At 58.1% G+C, this 25,468-nt stretch overlaps 1 protein-coding gene across 2 annotated transcripts in view; it reads right to left on the bottom strand.

The window, feature by feature from the left end:
- The window catches only part of Slc35f3 (solute carrier family 35 member F3), an 87,743-nt gene that overhangs the window by 5,821 nt on the left and 56,454 nt on the right, over positions 1 to 25,468 (bottom strand). For both annotated transcript variants that reach the window (XM_090318744.1, XM_090318745.1), the window contains 2 exons: positions 20,165 to 20,489; positions 4,837 to 5,056 (listed from right to left, as the gene is read on the bottom strand). In XM_090318744.1, coding sequence (XP_090174870.1) covers positions 4,837 to 5,056; positions 20,165 to 20,489 — 545 coding nt within the window. The remainder of the gene's footprint in view (positions 1 to 4,836; positions 5,057 to 20,164; positions 20,490 to 25,468) is intronic.

Here is a 25,468-nt window from a genome sequence, read left to right as displayed (position 1 = left end):
AGAGGACGTGAGGAGGAGAAGAGGACGTGAGGAGGAGGAGAAGACGTGAGGAGGAGGAGAAGAGGACGTGAGGAGGAGGAGAAGAGGACGTGAGGAGGAGAAGAAGAGGACGTGAGGAGGAGGAGAGGACGTGAGGAGGAGGAGAGGACGTGAGGAGGAGAAGAGGACGTGAGGAGGAGAAGAAGAGGACGTGAGGAGGAGGAGAGGACGTGAGGAGGAGAAGAAGAGGACGTGAGGAGGAGAAGAAGAGGACATGAGGAGGAGGAGAGGACGTGAGGAGGAGAAGAAGAGGACGTGAGGAGGAGGAGAAGACGTGAGGAGGAGAAGAGGACGTGAGGAGGAGAAGAGGACGTGAGGAGGAGGAGAGGACGTGAGGAGGAGGAGAAGAGGACATGAGGAGGAGAAGAGGACGTGAGGAGGAGGAGAAGAGGACGTGAGGAGGAGGAGAAGAGGACGTGAGGAGGAGGAGAGGACGTGAGGAGGAGGAGAAGAGGACATGAGGAGGAGGAGAGGACGTGAGGAGGAGAAGAAGAGGACATGAGGAGGAGGAGAGGACGTGAGGAGGAGAAGAAGAGGACGTGAGGAGGAGAAGAGGACGTGAGGAGGAGGAGAAGAGGACGTGAGGAGGAGAAGAGGACGTGAGGAGGAGGAGAAGAGGACGTGAGGAGGAGAAGAGGACGTGAGGAGGAGAAGAGGACGTGAGGAGGAGGAGAGGACGTGAGGAGGAGAAGAGGACGTGAGGAGGAGAAGAGGACGTGAGGAGGAGAAGAGGACGTGAGGAGGAGAAGAGGACGTGAGGAGGAGAAGAGGACGTGAGGAGGAGGAGAAGACGTGAGGAGGAGGAGAAGACGTGAGGAGGAGAAGAAGAGGACGTGAGGAGGGGACAAGAGGACGTGAGGAGGAGGAGAAGAGGACGTGAGGAGGAGAAGAAGAGGACGTGAGGAGGAGGAGAGGACGTGAGGAGGAGAAGAGGACGTGAGGAGGAGAAGAAGAGGACGTGAGGAGGAGGAGAGGACGTGAGGAGGAGAAGAAGAGGACGTGAGGAGGAGAAGAAGAGGACATGAGGAGGAGGAGAGGACGTGAGGAGGAGAAGAAGAGGACGTGAGGAGGAGAAGAGGACGTGAGGAGGAGGAGAAGAGGACGTGAGGAGGAGAAGAGGACGTGAGGAGGAGGAGAAGACGTGAGGAGGAGAAGAGGACGTGAGGAGGAGAAGAGGACGTGAGGAGGAGGAGAGGACGTGAGGAGGAGGAGAAGAGGACATGAGGAGGAGGAGAGGACGTGAGGAGGAGAAGAAGAGGACGTGAGGAGGAGAAGAGGACGTGAGGAGGAGGAGAAGAGGACGTGAGGAGGAGAAGAGGACGTGAGGAGGAGGAGAAGACGTGAGGAGGAGAAGAGGACGTGAGGAGGAGGAGAAGAGGACGTGAGGAGGAGGAGAAGAGGACGTGAGGAGGAGAAGAAGAGGACGTGAGGAGGAGGAGAGGACGTGAGGAGGAGAAGAGGACGTGAGGAGGAGGAGAGGACGTGAGGAGGAGAAGAGGACGTGAGGAGGAGAAGAGGACGTGAGGAGGAGAAGAAGAGGACGTGAGGAGGAGAAGAAGAGGACGTGAGGAGGAGAAGAGGACGTGAGGAGGAGAAGAGGATGTGAGGAGGAGGAGAAGAGGACGTGAGGAGGAGGAGAGGACGTGAGGAGGAGAAGAGGGTGTGAGGAGGAGGAGAAGAGGACGTGAGGAGGAGCCGGCCGGAGCCGGGGTGCTGGGGCTGTGGATTGGGACTTGGCCACGCATGGCAGGGCCACAGAGCCTGGAGTGGGTGACATGTGCAGAGTGGCCAGCTGGGCCCTGGCCGCACCCCCGACGCTGCGGCTTGGACACAGGTGGTCACACCAGAAGCCAGCTGCCTGCCAAGGCCCCTCGGAAGCCGCTCGAGGGAGCTCGCCTTTGTGCCTCCCACTCCTGCTCCGGGACCGAGGTGGCGCACGCTTGCTGGGCAGGCAGGCCGCCACCTGAGCCACACCAGGCCCTGGCTGTTACTTGTTTACAGAGCATCTTTTGGTCTCTAGTCACGGATCTGGACCTCTCACTCCTCAAACCAGGATTTTCCCCGCTTGCCAGCCAGCTGGGATTACAGTCGTAGCCACTGCACCTGCCTGGCTGTTTTCTGATAGTTTGATGTCGGCAAGAAATACAGATCCTGTGTCCAGCAGCTGCTCCCCCCGTTCTCACACCAGTGGCTGCTGAGCACTGCGAGTCAGGGCTGCGACGACCCTGGCCTGGGGCCGCTCGGCTTCCCCTCCACTCTCCCCACGCCTCCCAGGTGGGGCCCCTTGAGATTGCATTCTCAGGAGCGTGGGCTCAGCGCGCATAGCCAGAACCAAGAGGCAGCCACAGAGCTACCCTGTGCCATGGGCGCGTGTGTGCGTGTGTGTGTGCACGTGCATGTGTGCTCAATTCCATTCTCCTCACCTGAGAGGCAGGACAACCCAGGCTCAGAGAGGCTACATAAGCTGCCTGAAGTCACACAGGTGAGGGTGAAGGAAGACCCACAGGTCCCCCTGCTTGCAGCGTTGGTAAGCATTACACACACACACACACACACACACACACACACACACACACACACACACTCACACACTCACACACCCCTTTGCGTAGCATTCCTGGAGAACCCTGCATGCATTTAGAGATTGCACAGGTCCAGCGAGGCCACCATTGGCTGCTCCTGGCCTGGCAGGAGCAGCAGCGGCACTGCAAGCCTCCCTCTCCCCGTCCGTCCCTCCATCTGTCTGTCTCACACACATATTCATAGTCTAATGCTATGCGGACAGAGGTGAGCTAGACAAGGTGAGCACGAAAAGCCCCGGGGGAAACTAAGAGACACGGTGGCTTTGACCCCAGGGCCACACGTGAGTAGCAAATACAAGGTCCTGGGGCCCCTGCCACCCCACACCGTGGCCCTGTGAGTGGCCACCAGGGTGCCTTTGAGAGAAAACTGTGGCTGGCCCGGCCCTCTGTTCAAGGGGCTTCCTCAGCGTGTGGGGTGGCTGGGCCCCGGCCTTGTAAGGCACCATTGCTTCTCTCTGGTCTGTCTGGCCAACTAGGCCTGCTTGTGCACCCCACAGCACGGCTGATGACCGGAGCAACTGTCCTGACAGAGCCACCCACGTCTCCCGCGTGACTGACCCACACTCTCCGGCCGGGCCCCGGCCCCCCCCCCCCGGCCAATGCAGCTAATCTCAGACTCTTGGCTCAGCCCCAGGGGCCCCAGTGTGGCCCCGTCAGAGCATGTCCAGTCTCCATGGAAGGGGCTGGTGGACCAGGGCCTCTGTGCAAGGCCAGCTGTCCTGGAATCAGTTATTTTCTGGAACTCACAGTCCAGCTGGTGTCCAGGGGCGCCCTCCCCCCAAGTCCCACAGCACCTCTCAGGTCTGCGGGTTCTAACATCCATCACCCACACTGCAGCCCCCCCCCAGCACCGCCTGCACAAACGTCAGTGTGTGGCGATCGGTCAAATGGCCGTGTGGGTAGACGGGGTGTGAGGGCAGGGTGCTGGAAACACCTGTCTTAGCTCTGAACAGCAGCCAAGAAAAGATCCGGGGCTCTAAAACTGTCTGGGACGGGGGGTCCTTTGACATTCACACCTCCTTCGCCAAGCCCCAAAGACACCCTGTCTTCCTCAGCTAAGTAAGTTGCAAACGAACCTCAAAATTTTTCTCCCCTGCAGCAGGATCTCATTTGGAAATCTCTGGGGGATGTCTGGGTCACACAGAAGGTTCCACGAGTTCTTTGGACTCTTGGCACCAAGGGGCATGCTGGGGCGGCCGAGTCTCAGCCCTGTGGCAGGCAGACCCAGGGCTGTGAAGAGCGGGAGCCCTGCAGACTCATTAGATCATTTGTTTACCGAAGACTTTTCTGGAGAGCGGGGTTTTATTCCAAAATTAACACTCAGCCTCAAAACAAATTCTCCCCCTGCTACAAGTTAAAAATACGACCCAGCAGTTGAGTCACATTCCCACGGCTATCTGAGTAACTCAGGGGGTGGGGGCCTGCCCGCCCTCCCGTGACATCACAGCCCGGTCAAGGCGGCAGGGGCAGAGGGGGTGTTGGGGTCAGCCCAGCGCTGGCAGCCAGAGCGGCTCCCTCACCGCCTCTGGCCTCCGGGCAGGAGGCCATGGCGCACTCAACGGCCCTCTCTCCAGTGGGAGGAAACAGCTCCTGGCCACCAGAGGGAGCCAGGAAGAACCACGAGGCTGTCACGCTGGGTGCCACCTGCCCCTCCCCCAGGGCTGACCGCCTGGGCCGGCTGGCCTTTGCTACTGCATTTGTCACACAAGTCTCGTGAAGTCTGGCTAGCTCCAAGAGCAATGCACTGCCTCACCCCTGTCACACAGGAGGCGCCATCGCCTGCTCAGTTCAAGCCCAGGACCCAGACCCACGCATGCCCAGATCCCAGGGTCTCAGATGCCCCCTACCCAGGAAACAGCAACATGGCAGAGAGCTCCAAGCCGCAGGGCACAGCCTGGAACGCCAGCCCCAGGGGGACAAGAAGAGCCAGGCCTCAGTGGGGACCCTGCCTGGCACCCACTCCAAAGCAAGCTGTGGAAATGCCTGGGAGGGCAGGTGTTTTAATGAACGCACATCAGCGGGAGCGCAAGGCCAGGCAGCCCAGATCCACGTCAGTTCCGGGGCTGCCTGCAAGTCAGAGGCCAGTGATTAGCAGCTGGCACCATGGCCTAGCACAGGGAGCCAAGCAAGCCAATGAGTGGGCATGGGGGGGGAGGGGAGGGGAGCAAGGCTGCAAGACGAGGGAGGGGAGGCAGACAGTAAGAAGGGAACTTACCCTCACTCCCATGAACCTGTCCCTGAGAACGGTCCATGAGAGCAAGAACACAAATGCTTTGTTGCAGCAGAACAACACGGAGACGTCCGTAGTGTTTATTTTCTTTATTGCATGTAAGTACAGGTAGTTTGTCAGGGTCCAGAGAACCCCAAAAGGGGCAGCCTTGGTAAAAAACACCTTCAAAGTCAAGCCATTCTCTCCAAACAGTCCACAGCAGTCCCTAGAACAGGCAGAGGGAGAGAGGCGCTGTTATTACACTCGTGGTTGAGGCAGACCCGCTTCCTTCTCTACCGAGCGACTTCGTTTTTGTTTTTTTGTAGAGAAAATGTAGGAAGGCTCAGGGTCTATTTCTGTATTCTCATTTAAATCAATACCATCAATAAAGACTTTTTTGTGAAAGGTTTTAGACCTACTGCTTTTGTCAGCTGACGGGCCTCACATCCCAGACTCACACCCTTTTTCTGCCTGCTGGCACTGGAGCCAATGGCTTTGCCAGGAAGGTTAGTTGGGGTTGTTTGCTCCAAAGCCCAGGGCTGTGGACTGAGTGGTTCTGTCACTGGCTGAGAAGAGAAGGGAGTTACGAGACTAGAGAGGGTGGATAGAGCAGGATGGGTATAGATGTGTGTGTGTGTGTGTGTGTGTGTACCTGGGTTTGAACTCAGGAACTGGGCACTTTTCCACTCAAGGCTGATTGGAAGCCCACCAAGATTAAAGCTCTTTGTTTACAATCTTATTAGTGTCAACTGTTCCTGGTCATTTCAATCACATGAATTCAATGAGTTATTTCGTAATCTTCCAGCTGTGGTGGGAGGTGGAGGCAGAAAGATCATGAGTTTGAGGCTAGCCCAGGCAGAGAGAAGGAAAGGACACTATCTCAAAAACAAAGCAAAGACACAAGAGCCAGGAGTGTGGCTCAACTGGTAGAGTATTCGTCTAATGTGCTAAAACACAATCACAGACCAATGAAATATGAGTGAGAAGACCGTTGTCCTATTGCTCTCCCTATCAAGCCTAAGCGGAATCACCAGGACGACAAAGGCGTGACCTGCATGTTTCCAGGATCTCAGCGGGGAAGGAAGGACACGGCCTTCTCAGAATTCTTCTGCCTGGACTGAACCCGGAACTGATCTACATCCCGCCTCCTGAGAGGTGAGGGCAGCAGATGTGGGTCAACCATACACCGCGTCAAGTTCAGGTTTCTCTTTCTGCCAGTCCTTCAGTTTGACCTCAGGACTTCTTACTAGGCAGATACTCTGCTACTGACCCCAGACCACCAGCCCCTAAAACGATTAAGCCAGTCAGCAGCTTTGGATTTAATTTCCAAGAGCAGTCTCTGCTCTTGAGAAGTTCATGGCATAACTGAAACAATAGGACTGATACTTTGGTGAGAAAGACGAGTAAAGATAAACGATAACCATAAAGCCATACTGCACTGGACAGATGGAGAGAACGCTCTGCGATTCTTACTCAAGGTAGAGCTGGGCTGCATGGGTGGAAGCTCAAAAGAAGATGAGGATTTTGCAGGGCAGATGCGAAAATGAGAAGATTCAACCAGAACAGAGAGTGTGGAACGAAAAGAAGGTCCTTAGAGAGGACATGGAAAGATGAGGTGGAAGACATAACACAGGAAACAGTTCCAGAAAGTTTCTTAGACCCAAAGGACACAATTGTTCATACTGCGAAGACCCACCAAGGACCCGGGAGAGACACAGCCCATGCCGTTCCTGAGAGCCTCCGACCCTCTCCCAGCCCCAGTCCTCCTCTCCCCACCTCCCAGGCCTCCTCCTCCCCACCTGACTCTGCTCTCCCACACAGCCGGCATGGCTCCCACTCGCCTTCCCTCTTCTGAACCCTCACCTTTCTCAGTCTGCCTGGGTCCCGCATGCAGCCCTCCTCTCGCTCCAGCTCTCGGCCTCCTGCCTCCTCACCCACGCAGATGCCAGGCCGACCACTCAGGACCCAGTGGACATTCCCACTGCTATTTCTCTGCAGTGGACATGTCTTGGGTTTCCCTTGCTCTGGTAGGCCTCCCCTCTCCCACAGAACAGTTCCGGGCTTTGTAACGAGCCTGTTCCTCTGAGCTTCCTGCCACCTCCCCACGGCTCCCTCCAGGGCCTCTGCCACCCTACACACACCAACCCATCCCAGAGCCGCTGGCTCTCCACCTCTCCTTTGTTATGTCTAACCTCCTGCGAATGCACACATTTGCTCAGAGCTCCTGGGGCATGGCCGGGGCTGCCCTGTGCCCCCCAGAGCGGGCAGACGGGTCCTGGAGATGTGTGACTCCGCCTGGGCTCCTGCAGGTGTCATGGTGGAGGGCTGTGACCCAGTGAGCTCTTGTCCACAGTGGCCCACGAGCGGTACCGCAAGGCCATCCCAGTGGATTGCAAAGGCTCCACGTCCTTCGCGTGTACATTCTGCTGCCCTTGACCTTCCTCAGCCCAGTGTGGGCCATGTCTGGCTCTGGTGGTCTGGTTGCCTACAACTGGACACCGACACGGAGCATCTATTCTAAGAGCTTCTGCTGTAGCTGGAACAGAATGGGGTGAGGAGCACTAGAGGTCTAGAGCAAGAAGAGGGCAAGGAGCTATGAGCTGCATCAGGAGCACCCAGGAGACCTGTCCAAATCCATCCGGGGCTCCCAGAACCCCATCGAGGAGCTAAGAGCACAAGGTAGGCGATCAGAGGGACCGACAGCAGACACAGGCAGGACGGGTTGTGTACCAGGTGCTGTCCTGTGCACAGACGTAGAAGTCAGGTCTGCATTCAGCCCCCATCACCTCCTAGCTGAGCCTCAGCTTGGGCATGCATGAAAGGAAGAGAGGAGCCTCCATTACAGAGCCGTCCCCAGTGAGCAAGGAGGAGCTGCTGAGGCCCTGTTCGTCGCCGCCCGTCTGTGGATCAGAGCAGGTATTGGCCGTTTGCAGGTGCAGAAGTGGCCGTTCTCTTGATCCAAGAACTGGACTCCACACGTCACCACGTCCACCGTAGAAATGGAGTGCAGGCTCGTGGCGTGCTGGGGAAAGCCTCAACAACGGCCAACGGACGACCCTGGAGTCCTTGCAGGCTGGGTCTCTGCTCCTCTGAGGATCCAGGCTCCAGTCCCCCTCGGGCGCCTCAGTTTCACAGAATCCATGTACTTGCGCCATGATCAGATCTACCTCTCTGCTTCAGAGCCACCGGGCCGGTTTAGTGTTCACTTGATCTGGGGTGTTGGTGCTTTTTGTGCCCACAAACACCGGCAGACTTGAACCCAGGGTTCACACGCTACTTTATTCCTAGGCGCTGAGAGCGCCATGGCCACAGAGTGCTCAGAACACAGCTAGGTTTTGTGTGCGCGTGCACGGCAGGCTGTGAACTTCCAGCCCCCACTTGGCCAGTCCAGGCAGGAAAGTCCGTGAGATTCTTATTGGCAAGGAACCACCAGAAAAGTCAGAAGTGGAGCTGTGGCTCAAGCGGTAGAGTACCAGCCTTGAGAGAGGAAAAAAACCCCAAACACCCAACTCAGGGACAGCACTCAGAACCACCACCAGCTGGCACCGGATGCATGAATCTTTAAATGTGTGCAGTCATCACCTCAGGTTTTCTCTTGAACTGGGAGGGGTCCATGATTAGTGGTCAACTAATCTGTCCACAGATAGCCTTCAGAACGCCGTGGATGACCTTCAGAAGGGCGAAGCTTTTCACTTGGAAGAAAACTCAGTGTTGTCAGAGCCCACGAAAGAGACACAGCAGTCTGATGAGAGCCCGAGCCCTCTGCCTCTGGACTCTGGGCGTAGTACAGGCTCTGCCGGGGCTTTTCTCGTCTATTATGTCTCACGTTGAATCTCCAGCCTGGCCGGCGGAGTGCAGGAAGCAGGCCCTGGCTGTGAAGCTGCGGCTTAGTGTAAGCTCTCTGTTCTCATTTCATTTTTTTGTGCACACGCAAGGCGTGCTGTGTACTTTCAGCCCCAACTTGGCCTTTGTTATTTCCCTAAGGGTTCACGGGGGGCCCAGGGCCTCTGCATGTGGGCTAGGGGCACAGACAAGGCCTCCGTTGCCGGGAGAGAGCTTGGCCTGTGCTGCCCCTGCTCTCACGAACCTGTAGAGGACGGAGGCCCTGGCATGGGCTGCCAGCAGGGTCTGCTCAGGGACGTGGATGCTTGAGTTCAATTCCCAACCAAGGTAAGAGACAGTTTGTGCTCAGCCTCTCTGGACCTCAGTTTCCTCATCTCCAGCAAGCAGAGAGCAGTGGTTTTCACCTCTGGGACTGGGAGCAGGAAGGAGATACAGCACGTCTGGCATCCAGCACTTCATAGACACCACCAACAAGAACTTGCCAAGTGAGGGCGTGTGCCCGTGGGCCTCACGTCGCTCGGCTTCCTCTCTTGTTATCTCTACTCAACCATGTTTCTCCTTTGAATTTTTATTTCTTTTAGAGACTAGACCATGACTTTTTCACCGACAGAAGGCAACCGTACGCATTCACAGGGTGTGCCGTGACTGCCCAGTGCTCACACCCCGTGGACCACTGCGAGCCTGGGAGGACGTGGCCAGTCAACGGGGACAAAAGTCCAGCTAGATGGGAGGACCGGTCACCAGTGGTGGCCAGCTCAGTGTGGTTACTGCACTGGGAAGCACCCACCGTGCCGCTCAGCAGAGCCAGCGCACTGCAGTCTGCAGGTTCTGGGTGCTGGTCGCTGAGCTGGTGGGGAGCTGTCTGGGTGCCGGCCGCTGAGCTGGTGGGGAGCTGTCTGGGTGCCAGCCGCTGAGTTGGTGGGGAGCTGTCTGGGTGCTGGTCACTTAGCTGGTGGGGAGCTGTCTGGGTGCTGGCCGTTGAGCTGGTGGGGAGCTGTCTGGGTGCGGGTCGCTGGGCTGGAGAAGTGGAGCTAATGAGCCTGGGAAGGGAAAACACCTCCCATGTTTCTATAACCTGGCAAAGCCCAGGCCTCGAAACAGACAATGGACATAGCTCATCCTGGCATTGCCAGACTTCTGCCCTCATCCTTCTCCACATCCAGACCAGCCTACAAGGGAAGCGGGGCCCCAGGTGGTCCTGCAGGCCGCCTGGCACCTCCCTCTCACCTGTGGTGGCAGTCTTGGGCAGAGAGGACTTGTGAACCTCCTCTCTCCTCCCTGTCTCTGTCCAGTGAAGAAGCTCGTCGGGGCGCTCTGCCACGCAGCTTCCTGACTCCGCGGGACAAACCTTCTTCAGGAGGGGAGGAGAGGACCCCTCCCCTCGGGAGAGCTGGGGTTTGGGGCATCATCTCCTCTCTCACTCGCTGAGCACCCAGGGTCTGCTCCCGGATGCCATCGCTGGCTTGGGCCTCCCGTCCAGCTTCCCCCTCCATCGTGGTCTCCAGATCGTCGGGTGACGTCTGTGTCCACACGCATGTGGCATCTTCAGCACAGCGGGGAGGGATGGGGCCTCTGGTGGAGCCCAGCAGCAGGCTCAACGCACGCTCCCCTGCTCCTCCCTCCCTCCGTGTCCCTCTCCTCATCACACGCAGGTGCAGTGAGAAGGTGAGAGCAGGGTTTGCAGTCCTGAGAACGGACCTCGGATCTGCTGTGGCCTCCGTCCCTCTGAGAAATCCACACGTGTCCCCCAGGACACCCTATCTGTGGTTGTTTGTCACAGCAGCTGAGAGTCGCGCCAAACCCCACATACACAGCGGCCTTAGTCATCGAAGCCCCTTCGTGAGACAGGATGAGGTGATGGAGCTGAAAGACCCACAAAATGCGAGCGGATGATGCTACTCAAGACCTCAGAGGCTCTAACAAGGAAAAGCTTCAGGCCAGCCTGGCGAAACAGTGCACTGTAGCCCATGGCATTGCAAGTGCTGTAGCATCCTGACCACTTCCCTGAAGGTTTCCAAGTATTTTCACCAAGAACAAACACCCACCCATAAACGTAACAGAAAGGCCGGTGACTCTGCTTTGCAGGAGGCGGCAGCTCTGAGCCCGAGGAAGTCGTGGACTAACAATGAGTCCACTGAGGCTGGCTTAGAGGTGTTTCCCGTGTATGAGCGTCTCCACGAGACCTCAGCCGCCAGCACGTCAGGGACACGGTGAGGTTCTGGAAGCAGGGAAGGCTAGGTCACCACACCGCGGGGCTGTGTGGGCCTCTGCCTGCCTGGGCGGCTGGGCAGCAGCTCAACTGCGAGGCCCGGGATCTCTGGGCCCTGCGCCCTCACTTTTAACTTTACAGCTAGCCTCCCGCAACCATTTCAGGAAGCCTGTGATTTGGACTTCATCGGGGTTTTAAGTTTGCATGGTGTGTTGAGGAAGGGCTCTGGCGCACAGGCATGGCGCTGCTGGTGGCTGAGCCCCGAGGGGCGAGGTGTCCACGCACACGGACCCAAGCCCAGCAAGGGGACCACAGCACGTGACCAGCTCCCCCTCTCCCCCCCCTGGGGGCTGCCACTGCACCTGCCTCCACCTTCATGGGCCACGAGAGACAAACAGCCTCACCGAACTCCCAGAGCATATCCTAGCTGCACATCTCCCACCGCCTCGGTTAAAAACAGCATGAGACGATTGAAGACAATTTCATTCTGTGTCTAATTATATACACAATGTGGGTTCTGTTTTGCTTTGCTTTCCTAGGGGTGGTGATACTGAAGTTTGAACTCAGGGCATCGGACATTCTAGACAGGCTCTCTACCACTTGAGCCACACCTTAGCCTTTTGCTATTACTTTGCTTTTCAGAGAGGGTCGGAGCATTGATATCCCATCCTGACCGAGATTTACAGACCTGTGCCACTGTGGGTAGCTTGTTTTTCAGATAGGGTCTCTAACACTGCCTGGATTGGCCTTCAACTGTGATCCTCCTCTCTCTGCCTCCCAAGAGGCTGAAAGAACAGAGGTACCCCTGTGATCCCCAAATTAGATCACAGCATCTAATTTGCCTCTGGAATCTCGCTCTTACCTTACTCCCTGAGAACTCAGCCCCTCCCAGCCCCCACTCTGATCTCTGTCAAGTTCTTGGCAGGCAGTGACTAATCTCAGGTCTTTTTCTTATCGCACCTCCTTCTGTCTCGTCTCTCAGGGCTGTATTCTGGGTAAATTCTTCAGCCTAACCTTGAATTTATTAACTTTTTCTCCCCACCTCCTCTGGGCAAGCATAATCTACTTTTCAATGTGTTTACTGTGTTTTTCAGTTTCAATTATTGCCATCTTCATTTATAGATTTGGTTTGGTGCTTTTCCAAGTCTGTCTTTTAAAATATGTGGTGGTAGTTTTCTCTTGCTACAAATTGTCATGATTACAGCAGCGTAAGCTACACACACGTCTTCTCTGCCAGGCCTGGGGCTCAGAACTCCAACAGAACTATTGCAGGCCACACCCCTTCACCCAGGCAACAGGCAAGACTGTTTTCCCTGTGTCTGGTGCCCAGAGCACTGAGACCCCGGATCTGCTGTGCTGAGCTGGCCCTGGTTCAGAGGCTGCCCAGAGGTCCTTCTCCATCAGAGCCTTCTAGAAAAAACTGAGTCCCCTGCCCGAACTGGGAGACCTCCTTATTTATTCTATTCTCTCCTCTCCAGACTCCCTTCCTCCCTTCCTCCCTTGCTGCTGCTGCTGCTCCTCCTCTTCCTCCTCCTCCTCCTCCTCCTCCTCCTCCTCCTCCTCCTCTTGGAGTTCCCAGCATGCTCTCCCAGCCTGCTGTTGTGGAGCGGGCCCTGGCCCTGATGGGGAGCTTACAGACAGCAGTGGGCGTTCTCAGCTCCTGTGGTCTTCCTGTGTTGAGGGCCCTGTGTTGTCCCTGATCCCTTCAACTATTAAATGCACTGAGGTGAAGGTTATTTTGCATAGTAAATAACACTTTCTTTAGTGTGTGCCAGTCCTGGGGCTTGAACTCAGAGCCTGGGCACTGGGTTGGCATTCTACCCCTAACTAAAGCCACATGAACACTTCTGCTTTTTGCTGGTTAGCTGGAGATAGGAATCTCATGAACGTTTCTGCCTGGTTGGCTTTGAAGCTCTGATCCTCAGATCTCAGCCCCTGAATGGTCAGGATTACTGGCTCGAGCCACCAGGGCTGGTAACTTTTGATAAGGCTTATAATTCTCCCAGACGTCACTGTCCAGTTAGCACTCATGTTCTTCTCCAGGGACTCCCTCCCTCCCAGCAGCCCTGGGCCTGGACGGACCCCGAGGTTTCTACTCCACTCCGCCATGTGCCGCTCCCTTCCTTGGCTCACTTGGTCTGGCTCTGCAGGCAGCACCCAGCTCAGGGGAGCGGGGTCAGTTGCTTGCACGATTGCATTACCAGCCGTTCCTTTGTTGTGCCTCCACCAGTGCACACTCAGGCTACCCACATGCAAGGCCGCGTGACCAGCGGCACACCTGCTCTCCAGCCCCCCCCCCCCCGACCCCCGCAGCCCCGCACAGTAGTAACCCGGGAATGTCCACAGGCAATTCTTGTTCCACAGCCAAAGCCAACAGGGAAGGGCTGTTTCCCGGGTACAGATGGCGGGGGGGGGGGGGGGCGCTGCATGGCAGTGAGGCAGCCCTGTTCCTCCTATGAAGTGTCAGGGGCTGGGTGGGAGCCTAGCTGGGCAGTTGGGGGAGGGATGGGTCCTCACCACCTCCCGGAGCTCACGACTGGACCTGGTTCTGGGCAGAGCCTGGACTCACCCTCAGACACGCCGAGGGACAGGCCCAGAGGCCTCACGGTGCACTTGGTCCTCCTGCTGCCGAGCTCAGACACCCGAGGAGCCTGAGTGCATGGGGGAAGCACAGAGGCCGCCCAGGCAGGGGGAGATGGGGCTGCTTCCTCCTCCCACAAGAAGAGCCAGTCCTGGACAGCCACGCCCGAGCACCTGTGCGGTGGGCCCTGTGAGGACACACACGTGGACTTCCAGGGCTGCCATGGCCTCAAGTTATTTCTCAGAGCGGCACGGAGCCGCTGTGGAGGGGGGTTTGTGAATCCACCTGACGGGAACCTGTGTGCGGGCCTGTTTCCAACCCGTACCCCAAGTCTTCCTTCCTCTAGCTGAGGCCTGTGCACACTGTGGGCTACACGTGGGGAAGGAAGCCCCGGGAGACGAGAGGTGTCTGTCTGTCTGTCTGTCTTGCTCTTGTCTTGGGTCGCTGGGGTGCCAGGGGAGGGGGTGGAGGAGCTGAGAGTGCAGGTGGAACGTCCACCCTGAGCTAAATGCTCACGACCGAAGCCTCTTCCCATCCACACACCACAGAGCTGTGACTCTTGACAGAAATGGAGGGATAAAACACTCTGGATATTTGTTCAGAAACCTGAGAGACGCTGAATAGCCAAAACCACCTTGAACAAAAAAACACAGTTGGCCACGTCACAACCACTTGACTTACATACGCGATCAAGCTCTTCCCTCACTCAAACACCACGGTCCTGGCACACAAACAGACACACAGACCATGCAGACAGAAGAGAGTGCCCAGGCAGAACCGTGTGCATCGCGGCCAGCTGGTTTTTAACAAAGGAGCCAAGGAGACACAACGGGCACGCAGTCCCCAGAGCCGGGGGCTGAGAAGCGGGATCTGCGCCTGCAGGAGAGGGAAGCCTGCAGCCACAGGCCGGCCTCTTCTCCTGGCTGAGGCTTGCTGAAGAAAGCAGAGCCTGCCCAAGCTCCACAAGCCCAGAGGTGCCTTCCCCCACCTCTGAGACACAAGCTGAACTTCCAGCTATGTGCTCCCCTCCCAGGGCAAGCCCCCCACCCTTCTTCCTGATCTCTACCCTCGAAGCGAATGCGCACAGGAATGCACTGGTAAACAAGCATGCCAGGAAGGCCCTTCTGGAAGAACACGTAGAGACTCCCCGAATAAAGTCTCCCAGGGGTTTAGGAGCAAGGCGGAGGCAGAACCGAGGTCCACGAGGGCGCGTTCCACGCAGGCGTCCCTGGGCTGGGGCCGCCAACCTCAGACTAAATCTCCAGACAAAACTAGAGATAGCAAAACACTCGCTCTCCAACCACTTCAGAGCCGAAGGACTCGCCAGGCAATGGGTGGAGGGGCTGTTCTGGAAGCCACACATGGTTACCTCGTCCCTGGAGAGGACAAATCTCAGCCTATCCTCTCTGACCAGGAATGTGAGGAGCCCCTGAACCGCCACCCCCACTGGAGGCCTTCCTTCTCCCGCCCCCCCCTGAGGGAGGGGAAGAATGGAGACTGTTCAGTATGATACTTCGCTATGCAGATCAACTCGCAGCCTCTCACACCTCTGCAGGTGGACAGGGGACATTTTAACCCCTGCTCATTCTTTGTCCAACATCTGTAAAACCCGGGGAGGCTTTGAGAGTGCCAGGATGGTGGGAAAGGAGGCTGGCAGTGCCCACCTCCTCCTCTGCTGTGCTGGGCACAGGGCTTCCCACAGGCACGTCATGTGGCCTGCTGGAGAAGCAGGGCTCCTAGCTGCCAGCACCCACCCCTCTCTCGGGAGGACCCCAGGTGCTTGCACCCTGGATACTTGGGGGTTTGGCCCAGGGCATCTTGAGGGCTCCGTCAAGAGAGGATAGACTACACTTCGCACAGCTGGGGCAGAAGCCTCTGCAAGATGCAGGTGTGACAGGGCATTCCCCGCCCCAGGGCTTGGGAGGTGTGAGAAAACACCCCCGGCAGCACGGATGCTCTCCGAGGCTTCCGTTCAGCTTCGTCAGGGCCAGACAGCCACCAAGCCGCTGGGGAGCTGCAGGGAGACGCACCCCACCCAGCCGCCACGAAAAGTTACCCAACATCTTTCCAGGAAATAACTATTCGCTTTTTCTCCTCTAGAGAAAGGAGGAAATTAAGGCTGCGTAATGCGTCTAACAACAGGGGAGCTTTCGTTTCCTGGGTGCTTTTAATTTGTCCTATGGTATGAATTAATAATGTATGTATGATTGAGAGTAACTCATTAAACATAAGCATTATAAAATAAGCCACTTAGGAAAGAAAAGCACAAAACCGTCCTGATACATTTCTAAATGTTGCCTTAAGTATATAAATTACATTTGTTTTTTTTTTCTTTGCCTGCAGTAGGAAATGGGCGGAGAGGTACTAATATAATTGCTGTAACTCTATCTCAAAAGGTCCAGAAAACACAAGAATACGATTTGCACAAACATCAGAAAAGCAAGTTATTGGGGCCGGTTGGGTTCTTTGTTGTGGTGTGGTGTGACCGCATGCCAGTGTCACTGCAAGTCATCACGGAGTCTCCAGGCTGAGCTCGTGGTTCTGGGGTGAGGAGCATTGTGAAATGGGGGTCCAGGCTGAAGGGCGCCCTGAAGGCTCCCTGAGACGCCATGTGGAAACCCAGCCTCTGCTCCTCTCCGGACAGGACGCAGCCTGCACCCCAGGGATGTCACCGCCACTAAGGGATGTCTGGGCGTGCAAGACCTCGCCCTGTCCTCCGTCCCTGGACCCTCTGACCTGGTCACTCAAATGGGCTCCTGGAACCCCACAGAGTCTGCCCAGGCCCCGCCTGCCAATGGACTGGGGCCGGGTGAGGGCACACAGTCTCTCGGGTGCCATCACAGCTGGCAGAGTGCAGGCTGCAGCGGGAAGATGCGCACACAGGGAGAAGTGACAAGGAGCTGATTAGCACCCGGCAAGGACATACCAGGCGGCCACAGGCACAGGCAAGACAGGACAGACTCCCAGCCCTAGGCACGCCTGACTCCATCTTTGCCAGCTGGGTGCCACGTGCCATTCCTGCTCCTTTCCCACTGGAAGGGCAGTGCCTCAAGATGCAGACTGTCACTGTCCTGGGGCGGGGGCCTGACACCTGGAGGGCACTCACTCTGCAGGACTGGTGGGTTGGCAGGCTCTCCCTGTCCCCCTCAAATGTGGCACTTCACCCGACGCGGCCGGGATGTGTGTGGGGCTCCGTGGAGCGGGCACGGGAACCCCGTGTGCGTGTGGAGTGCGAGGCCTGCTGGTGGTGAGGGGGGGGCACCGCTCCCCGGGCCCCGGCTCTGCATGCACCACAGTGACTGGCGTGTTTGCACCCAAGCTCCCTGGAAAGAATCTCCCCCACCTTCTGGAGGCTGGAGTTTGGTGACTCTGGGGATCTGAGGGGATTGTTTCCAGCACAAGAGCCTGCCCTAGGCCGGGGCGGAGGCGGCCAGGTCAGAGTGGGAGACCCAGAAGCCTTCCTGGTCTGCACTTGAACTTCTTGCTGTAGCGGGGGAACCAGCCCGCTCCCCGCAGACACCTGACAGCCACCCGCCTCCGTGGGAAGTGGGAACATATGCTCCACCCGCTTACATAACACGCTCCTAAGCCCCACTCCGGAAAGCAGCCTGGCCATGGGAATTCTCCATCATCCAAACACCACCTAGGGAGTGGTCCCGCCGGACCCGGACCCGTGGCCAGCTGCAGCCTCTCCCAGGCCCCCGCCGGACTCCAGAGCCTCCCGTCAGCACAGCCGTGCCTGCCTCCTCCTCCTCCTCCTCTTCCTCTTCCTCCCATTCTACTCTGCAATCCTGTGAGCTCTCTCCCACTGAGTCAGGAGCCCTCTGGGGTCAGGAACCACGCCTGCCCTGGGCACAGACATCAGGCGTGATTGGTGAAGGGACTGACTCGAGCTGCTGCCATTTACCCACCGCCCACAGAGCGGCTGGATGGCTCTTCTCAGGGCTCATTCTGGCCGTCCCCGGAGGGCACCTGGCATGGTTTGTGCCACGACCAGACCTCCTCTGCCTGATACGGGGCTCTCATCTCCCCTCATCTCCCTGCTGCATCCCAGAAGCAGCTCCCTGGACCCCATGCTGTCAGCCCTCCCAGAAGGCTCTGGACCTGCCTTGCCTCGCTGGCTCTGTACCAGGCTCTGGAATCCTGGAAGGCAATCCCCAGAGCCTCTTGCAGTCAACATGCACACTGACCATTTTCAGACTGAACAAGCTCCCTCACTCTGTCTTTGAATGGCCAGCAAAGTGTGGCTGCTGTGCAAAATCCAGGATGGCTGCCTGTGTGTAGCCAGGTATCCGTGCCCGGGCCTTGTGTGCAGGGACCCCAAATGGCCTTGTCCCTTTTTGGCTCCGAACATGGCTCAGAATCAATGGCTGGCCAGCTTCCCGAGGCAGAGGGAACATCTGTTAGACATCTGTCTACACCTTCACTTCCCTTAGCAGTGGTGTGATGGCAGAAGGTCCCAGCCTCTGCTCTGGAAAGCAGGTCATTAGATCAGAAATTCCTGGAAGGCTGGCCGATGGGATCATAAATGCCTGCTCTGCTCATGGGTTCTGCCAGCCGCAGCCACCCTCAGATCTGGAAAGCCCATCTTCCTGGCCCAGGGTCGGGGGGCGGAGGCATGCGTCACCCGCCCTGGACCGCAGCGGCTCCAGGCCGCAGACTGGACATGGCTTCCCCGTGCCACGGTGCCTGCGTCTGCGGTGTGTGCGTGACACTGGAAACACCACATGGCCCACAGGCCTCGCCGTGGCTAGCACAAGCTCTGGTGCTGCTTCCTCAGGGTGCCCGCAGCTGTCCCGGGCTTCCTGGCTGCCAGGGAGCCTGGGCAGACACGGGGCAGACACAGGGTGGGGCATGAGGTCTGCAGGCCTGGAGAACCCACAGGCTGGCCTCTCCCAGGGCCTCTCCCTGGCCGCTCTCTGGTGCGCTGGCCGTGCTCTGAGGGGCACCGGCAACCAGAGCCCAGGCTGCCTCCTCCTACGACGCCCGGCGGGGCTCGCCACGTGGACTCTGCCCTGCATTTGGACGGCAGGCCTCCTGTGTCGCACATTTCCGGACACTTCCTGTCTGAGCCCCACTGGGCGACGCAGTGATTTCTTGTGCAAGGTGGCGTGCACAGCATCCACTGTACACAGGCTGACATACCTTGTCTCGCGGGCGGCAGAGGACCGGGCTGGGGCTCTGAGATGCCATGCAGAGCCTGTATCCTGGCTGCTGCATACGAGGAGACCCACAGCGCTTTGAAAATCCGGAGCTGAGAGTCAACAGCCTGAAGCCATCTGTGCTCAGGGCGCAGCCGGGGGCTGGCAGCAGGCTCCGGTGCCGGTACGCTCTCAGCACCAGGCCCAGCCTGGTCCCCCGGCCTGCCATCTGCCTGAGCCTCCCAAGGGCTGGGGAAAGGAAACTTGCGCTCACGGCTCCCGGAAGCTCATGCTGCTCCAGCCGTCCGGCCTGGCCTTCCTCTCTGGACTGTAGCCTCTGCTTCCTCCTGCACCCCAGCTCCCTGCTAACCCGTCCAGCCTAGGCACCCATCTCTGCGGCCTTGGATGCTTGCTCTGGCATTAATGTTGATTACAGCGCAAAGATGAAAGATGTGCTCTTACTTTTGCTCCCTCCTGGGACTCCTCGAGTCGGAGGCGTGAGTCGTGACTCCTCAGAGGAAGTCTGTGATGTTTTCTCACCCCCCTGGTGGGGAGGCATCTTATCACCCCTGAGGTAGACAGCCAGTATCGCTGGAAGCCAGAGGCCAAGTTCAGCCGCAGACCTGACTACCTTGCAGCCGGAAGGTCTTCATTAAGAAGACTGAAATATGCAATCTAGGTTTTAACCTTGATTACAAATTAGAATGGTCCTTCCTCCCCATTACTCCTCCATTTAACACGACTGTGGGCAGGCCTCTTCTCCATTCTTTTAGAAAGACAATAGACTGACCTTGGGTGCTAGTGAGTTTTCTGTGTGTAAGGACTCCCCTCAAACGGACTTCCAACCCCACCATTTCCTACTCTTTCCCAGAATGTCTTCTTTTGAGGAGGTAGTATTGGGGTTTGAATTCAGAGCTTGCAAGGTGATAAAGCCACATGCCCGGCCCTTGCGACTTCATTTTTTCAGACAGAGTCTCATCCTCACTTTGATCTCAGGCTGACTTCTGTCCCCTTGGACAGATTGGAATCATTCTGCCTCAGCATCATGAAAAGCTGGGGTTACAGGTGTGTAAAACCACACTAGCCCAGGCTCTTCTAGTGATTCTTTTCAAAAAAGGCCCAGACTGCCATCTCAGTGCTTTGTTGGGGTGGCAGGGCGCTGTTGGCGTTAGATTAAAGACAGGCAAACTCCTTATTATAACTCAGGTACCTGCAGGGCTGTGCCAGGCTGAGCCTCAGGGTCTACCCCGGGCTGTCTCAGCCATGGGATTCACTCCAAAGCCTGTGTCCTGAGAGCACAGGGAGGCAGGCTGGGACCCTCACACAGGCACTTCTAGAATCTGTGCTTGGCTTCAAGGGGCCAGGTACTTCCATGAGCCTGACAGCTCCCTGCCCTTTCCATGCGGGGGCTGCTGGGGGGGGGGGGCGGCAGCTATCAGCGCTCCATCCTCACCCCACAAGAGAGCGGGTGTGTCCATTCCCAGAGCCCATCCCCGCTGCCCGCCCAGCGCGGGCCTGGGGCACAGCTCCCGGGCGGCGCCTGCCCTCCGCCAGCCCTACCTGTATCTCTGCTTCACAGACTGCTTCTCCGCAGACTTGCATACGTGCCCCGCGTAGTACAGCGGGAAGAATAAAAAGTTCCAGTTGGTGGCAAACCAGGCCAGCGTGAAGGGTGCGTCAAAGGTCTTGAAGGTGAGTCTGGCGAGCTGCGTGGAGCCGGCCCAGGAGGCACACACGCACAGCACCACAGCCACGCCCCACCACGTCTTCTTGAGCTGCACCCGCGAGCACGTCCACTGCGGCCAGCTGGTCTTCCCACTGGCCTCCACCCCAGCCGGCGCCTGGACCTCTGCCGGGCCCGGGGGGTCCCGGGGGCGTTCCTCCCCTGGGGAAGAGAAGGGGGTTAGCTGGGCCTTCAGTCCTCAGAGTTGATGGGGTAGCCGGGCAGGGGTGGGAAGAAGGGGGCACAGGGTGCAGCAGGGCAGGGGTGAGGAGAAGGGGCTCAGGCAGCCTCCTGACTGCTGGTCATACCATGAAAGCAGTCACCTGGGCCTTCAGGTACGGCCCAAAGCAGGCTGCAGAAAGTCCACCCCTCCAGAGCCTCTAGGAAACAGTCCTGGACCCTCCCCAGCCTGGACCCAGACTGTGTGGACGAGTGACTCGTAGCAGCCCTTTGGGAGCCATTTCTCAGATAAAGAGAGCCACCTGCTCCCCTCCCCAGCTCACAGCTGCTGACCGCTCCTGTGTGCGGGGCCTCACTGCGGCCAGGGCCAGGCCGGCCTCGGCCTCTGGAAGGGCCAGGACCCTGCCAGGCAGGCGCTCTTCCCCGCAGAAGCCAGGACCCTGTGGCTTGTCGTGCTGCACTCTCAGCAGGACTGTCCTCCCCACTCCTGCTCCTTCTGCTCCAGCTCACTTCCTGCCAGTGGCCTCCAGCTCCATGTTGAAGCTTTACTTTAAAACCACAATTCCTGGTACTTACTGGTGTGTGTGTGTGTGTGTGTGTGTGTGAGCAGACAGATACTCCATTATGGAGCTGTGTCACTTCAGGGAACTGGGCTATGGCCCAGAGCAGAAATAAAAGGTGGTATTTTCCAGTGTTTGCTTTTCATCATGTTTGTGTGTGCACCAGCCAGCTGGAAACTCACACAGAGCTGCAAGCCTGTGTCCTGTGGCCATGGACAGTGGTGGCCCGTGTCCTGGGGCCGTGGACTACATGGAAAGTGAGTTCAATGCTAGTTCGAGCAACACAGCAAGACCCTGTCTCAAGAACTAGAAAGAAGAGAGGAAACACGATCTCCAGTGAGCTAACCGACCCGATGTGCTAACGCTTAACATGTCATCTCCTCCTCTTTCTTTCACACGCTTGGGAGCCCCATCGAAAAGCCCCCGGACACCCCGAGGTGTGTGTCCCACCCTCCCCAGTTCTGAGCCGCGTCTGTCCAGCCAGGGCTGCGGGGTGGGGAGAAGTCAGAGGATGAAGGGGAAGCCGAGTCTCAGCCCTCGGTTCCTCCTCCACAGTCCCTCCCCAGCCTCCCCAGCCACTGCCAGTGCAGGAGCAGCTGGCAGTGCTGTACACACTTGCATGCTGTGCACACTTGCATGCTGTGCACACTCCCACGCTGTGCACTGTTCCCTTGGCCTCCATGGGTCTTGTTACTGGATAATCATGGATGCCTACAAGAAAAGTCACAGCCCCCCCACTGAGCCTCCACCCTCGGGGGCCGGGCTGTGCAGGTGGGGGCTCAGCTCACTTCCTCGTGGCTAGTGTTTTGCCTTGCAGCAAGTTCTGCTTCACACCTCGGGGAACCAGGCAACCCGCGTTCACAATGCTCCTGCAGCTCTGAACGCTGCAGTCGCTCTGACCCTCTTGCCCAAAGAGCCTGAAAAACCCACCGTCGAGAAACCCTCAGACGTAAGCGGAGCGCACGAGAACTGGAAAACTACACCGTGTGAGATAAAACACCATGTTTCCCTAAGTGCAGAGCAGGTAACAGACAGCGTAATTGAAAAGGGTTCGGTGGCTGAGCCAGTGTGGCGCAGGAGGCTGCCATGGGCAAGGGCCCATGTCCCTGCCACACACAGACACAAACCCACAGCCACACTGTGTTGCTGTGATGTTTCTTTTGTCACTGCGCCTCTGCTCATTGGTGGTGCTCTCCCACCTGAGCCACGCCTCCCACTCCTGGGGTGACGCTTTTGTCTCAGGGCCACAGGGTTAAGTGAGGGTATCAGGGAGGGGTTCCCAGCAGAAGAAGTGAGTGCCAGGGCGCTCACCCACTCAGCACCAGGCAGCGAAGGGCCAGCCATCTGCAAGCCAGGCCTCACCGGAAACTGAACGTGAGACGAGAGCTCTCGCTCACACCCCGCACCTAGCTGCCAGATCTAGGGGTTCCACGTTCAAGGTCAGCCTGGGCGAAAAGAAGCCTGAGAGATCCCCATCTCGACCAGTGAGGGACAGGCATGGGGATGCTTGTCTGTCATCGCAGCCCCACAGGCGGATGTAGTCTAGGCAAAACGAGGCCTTTCTCTGAAAAATAAGGAGAGGTGACAAAGGGCTCACGTGGCCTCTCTGGGACCTGTTGGAGTTTCCACCTGCAGCAGCCTGAGAGCTGCTTATATCCACGTCAGCTCCACACGCTCAGGCTCCCAAAGCCCCAAGGACACATCACTCGAGGGGGGGGGTTGCCAGCCCAGCTGGGTGGTTTTGCCCACTACAGACAAGATGTGCAGGTGTGAATGCTCCTGCCAGGGGCAGGCGCTGTGCACTCCACACTCCCTGCAGCGGGCAAGCCCAGGGCTCAGGTTTCCACACCTCCAGTCGCAGCCCGAGGGACGCCTGCCACTCCCCTGAGCCCCTCGTGTCCCCGAGCACAGAGCAGGCGCCAGCGCACAGTAGGTGCTCAGCAGCTGCGCAGCTGGTAAGGTTGGCACTGCTGCCAACCTCCCGCAGGCCCAGACAAGCACACTCCTATCTCACCTCCGACAATTCCCAGGGAGCTCAGATCTCTGGATTCCCCGCTTTTGTGTAGACTGGAGTTCTGCCCACTGGAACTCTCGGGGCAATTGTGGTTTTGCAAGAGGGTAGATCGTATTCAGAACTGCCCCTCCAGGAACCAGGTCGCCTCCCCTGCGGTCCCAAACCCTTCAGGAAATGGCTGCTGGCTCACCAATGCAGCATGGCCGTTTGGGGTAGCTGCCAAGCAGGGCTAAATCTCCAGCCCTCTGGCATTGACTGGGTGCAGTATTATTTGACAAACATGAGCTAAAGAGACAGAGCGAGGCTGGGGGCGTGAGCCAGCGCAGACTTTGTCTCAAAGCGGATCTCGGGAGTCTTGTGTGCAAGGCAGGACCAGGCCTGCTGGGTGGCAGAGGAAGGGGGCGGGCAGGTGGCTTGCTGGCCTGGACCTGACCGCCCAGCTTAATCCTTTACACCGCTGGGAGCGACTGTGCCCCAGCTCAGGCGACCTGCCTGCCCTGAGCACTGACGGTTTCACACACAAACACCAGGGCTGCCCAGGCAGGGCTGGCAAGGCCAGCAGCCGCTCAGAGGCCTCTGGTTCATCCCTGGGGTCCAGTCATGGTCCCCTCTTGGGCTGAAGAGCCACTGCACAGGTGGTTCTTGGTAGCTGGAGTTCCGCTCCCCATGCTCAGGCAAGACCCCTCCGCTGGCCCAGCCTCTGCACCTCGGACGCTGCTCTGTGCAGGGTTAGCCAAGAGTGGGGATGGGGTCAATCGATCTCGGCTCATGAGTAAGTTCCCTGGTGGACTGTGAGCTTTCCTGCCGGAGCGGACGGAAGCCCTGGTCCCAGCTCCACTCTCCGGGAGGTGGAGAGACGCATCTGCTGGGCTCATTTGCTACTGGGCTTGCAGAAGAGAAGCCTGGCATTGTGACACCCAGAATTCTCCCTTCTAGATTCTTCCCTCCAGCCACAAGAGGTCTTAACCAGTGGAAAAGCACCACTCGCCAAAAAGGCTTTTAAGAATTAAATCTCTTCTTGGCTCTCCTAGCAGAGCTGTTCTGAACCCTTCCTCCACTTCAAGCCTTCATCTTCATCCATCATTCGAGCAGACAGCTCCACTTCCTACCCTGGGAGCCCAGGCGTCCAGGTGAATGGCGGGCCTCCCCCTCCGCCCGGGCAAGTGGAGCTGGGTGGGGGCTGAGGTTGTCTGCAGCACCCTTCCTGCCCCGTTCTCTCGCCCTGTTTTCCCACCGGGAAGGGATGGCAAGCAATTCACACACAGCTCAGGCCGGGCAGAAAGCCAACGTGAGGCTCCCCAAGCCTGTTAACACCCCAGGACCTCTGCAGGGGCCCCCGCTGGCCCTCTCCACCAGACCCTGTCCAGCACGGGCTGTCACGCCTTCCCTGCACCTTCCACACAGCACACACACACACACACACGATGAAAGAATCCCCCGAGGCTCTCACTGCAGGCCATAGACTCTGGTAGACTTTATCCTACATGGCCTGATAGGAAGCACTTCTTGTGGCCGAAGAACCAGAGCCTGCCATTCAATCCCAGCGTCCCTTCTGCCTTCGCTTCTCTTTCCTGGCTCCCTTCCTGACTGTTACAGCCTCTTTCCCAGCAGAGTCCAGTGTTCTGGATGCCCCTGTGGTCTGCCTCAGTCTCCCACACCACCTCCAGCATCGACAGTAACTGGCGCTCTTCCCCGCAGCCACCGGGAGCTGTCCCCAGAGTGTCCCCACTGCTGGTGCTGTCCCCAGTCTGTCCCCCTGCCAGCAATACTGGTTTCTACCTCCCACCCGGGACAAGGTGCAGGGCGGCGTCTCCCGGGTGTCATCCTGACCCCTCCACCAGACTCAACGAGCTGGCCAGGGAGAAGCAGGCCAAGGATGCGAGGCCACACTCTGCAGGGACGTGTCCAGTTGCATTATGTCATTCTGGCACCAGGGCTGGCGATGGTGGCAAGACGGCAAGCCTCATGGCATCTGAGGCACAGCCGGAGGGTTTGCCCTCAACACAGACACCTCGTTACGTATATGCTGATCACACTGCAGTCGTTGGGATCCTGGGTAGATTTTGGGGTCCCCTTGTCTGGAAGTCCTATAGGGTCGAGTGTGGTGTCATTTCTGGTGGGATCACTCCAAGTGTCAGCTTCCCTCTCTAGCGCCCGTGCCAGCATGCCTCAGGCCTAGGAGGAGCCGCCAGGGTACATCTTCAGAGCCCGGCCTCCCGCCCGTCTCCTCGGGATTCCTCTGGGTGTGGGCCAGCACACCAGCAGTAAGAGCTGAGCACCGTCGGATAAGCCCAGCGGTGGAGATGGGCTAGCCAGACCCTCTCCATGCAGGGCCCGGGTCCCCCGGCTCCGGGGAGTAGAGGGACGCAGAAATCCAGCGGCAGCCA

Source organism: Megascapheus bottae, chromosome 26 (genome assembly GCF_031878675.1).
Source record: "Megascapheus bottae isolate mThoBot1 chromosome 26, mThoBot2.hap1, whole genome shotgun sequence".
Taxonomy (NCBI): Eukaryota; Metazoa; Chordata; class Mammalia; order Rodentia; family Geomyidae; genus Megascapheus; species Megascapheus bottae.
This window is presented reverse-complemented; position numbering and strand designations above follow the sequence as displayed.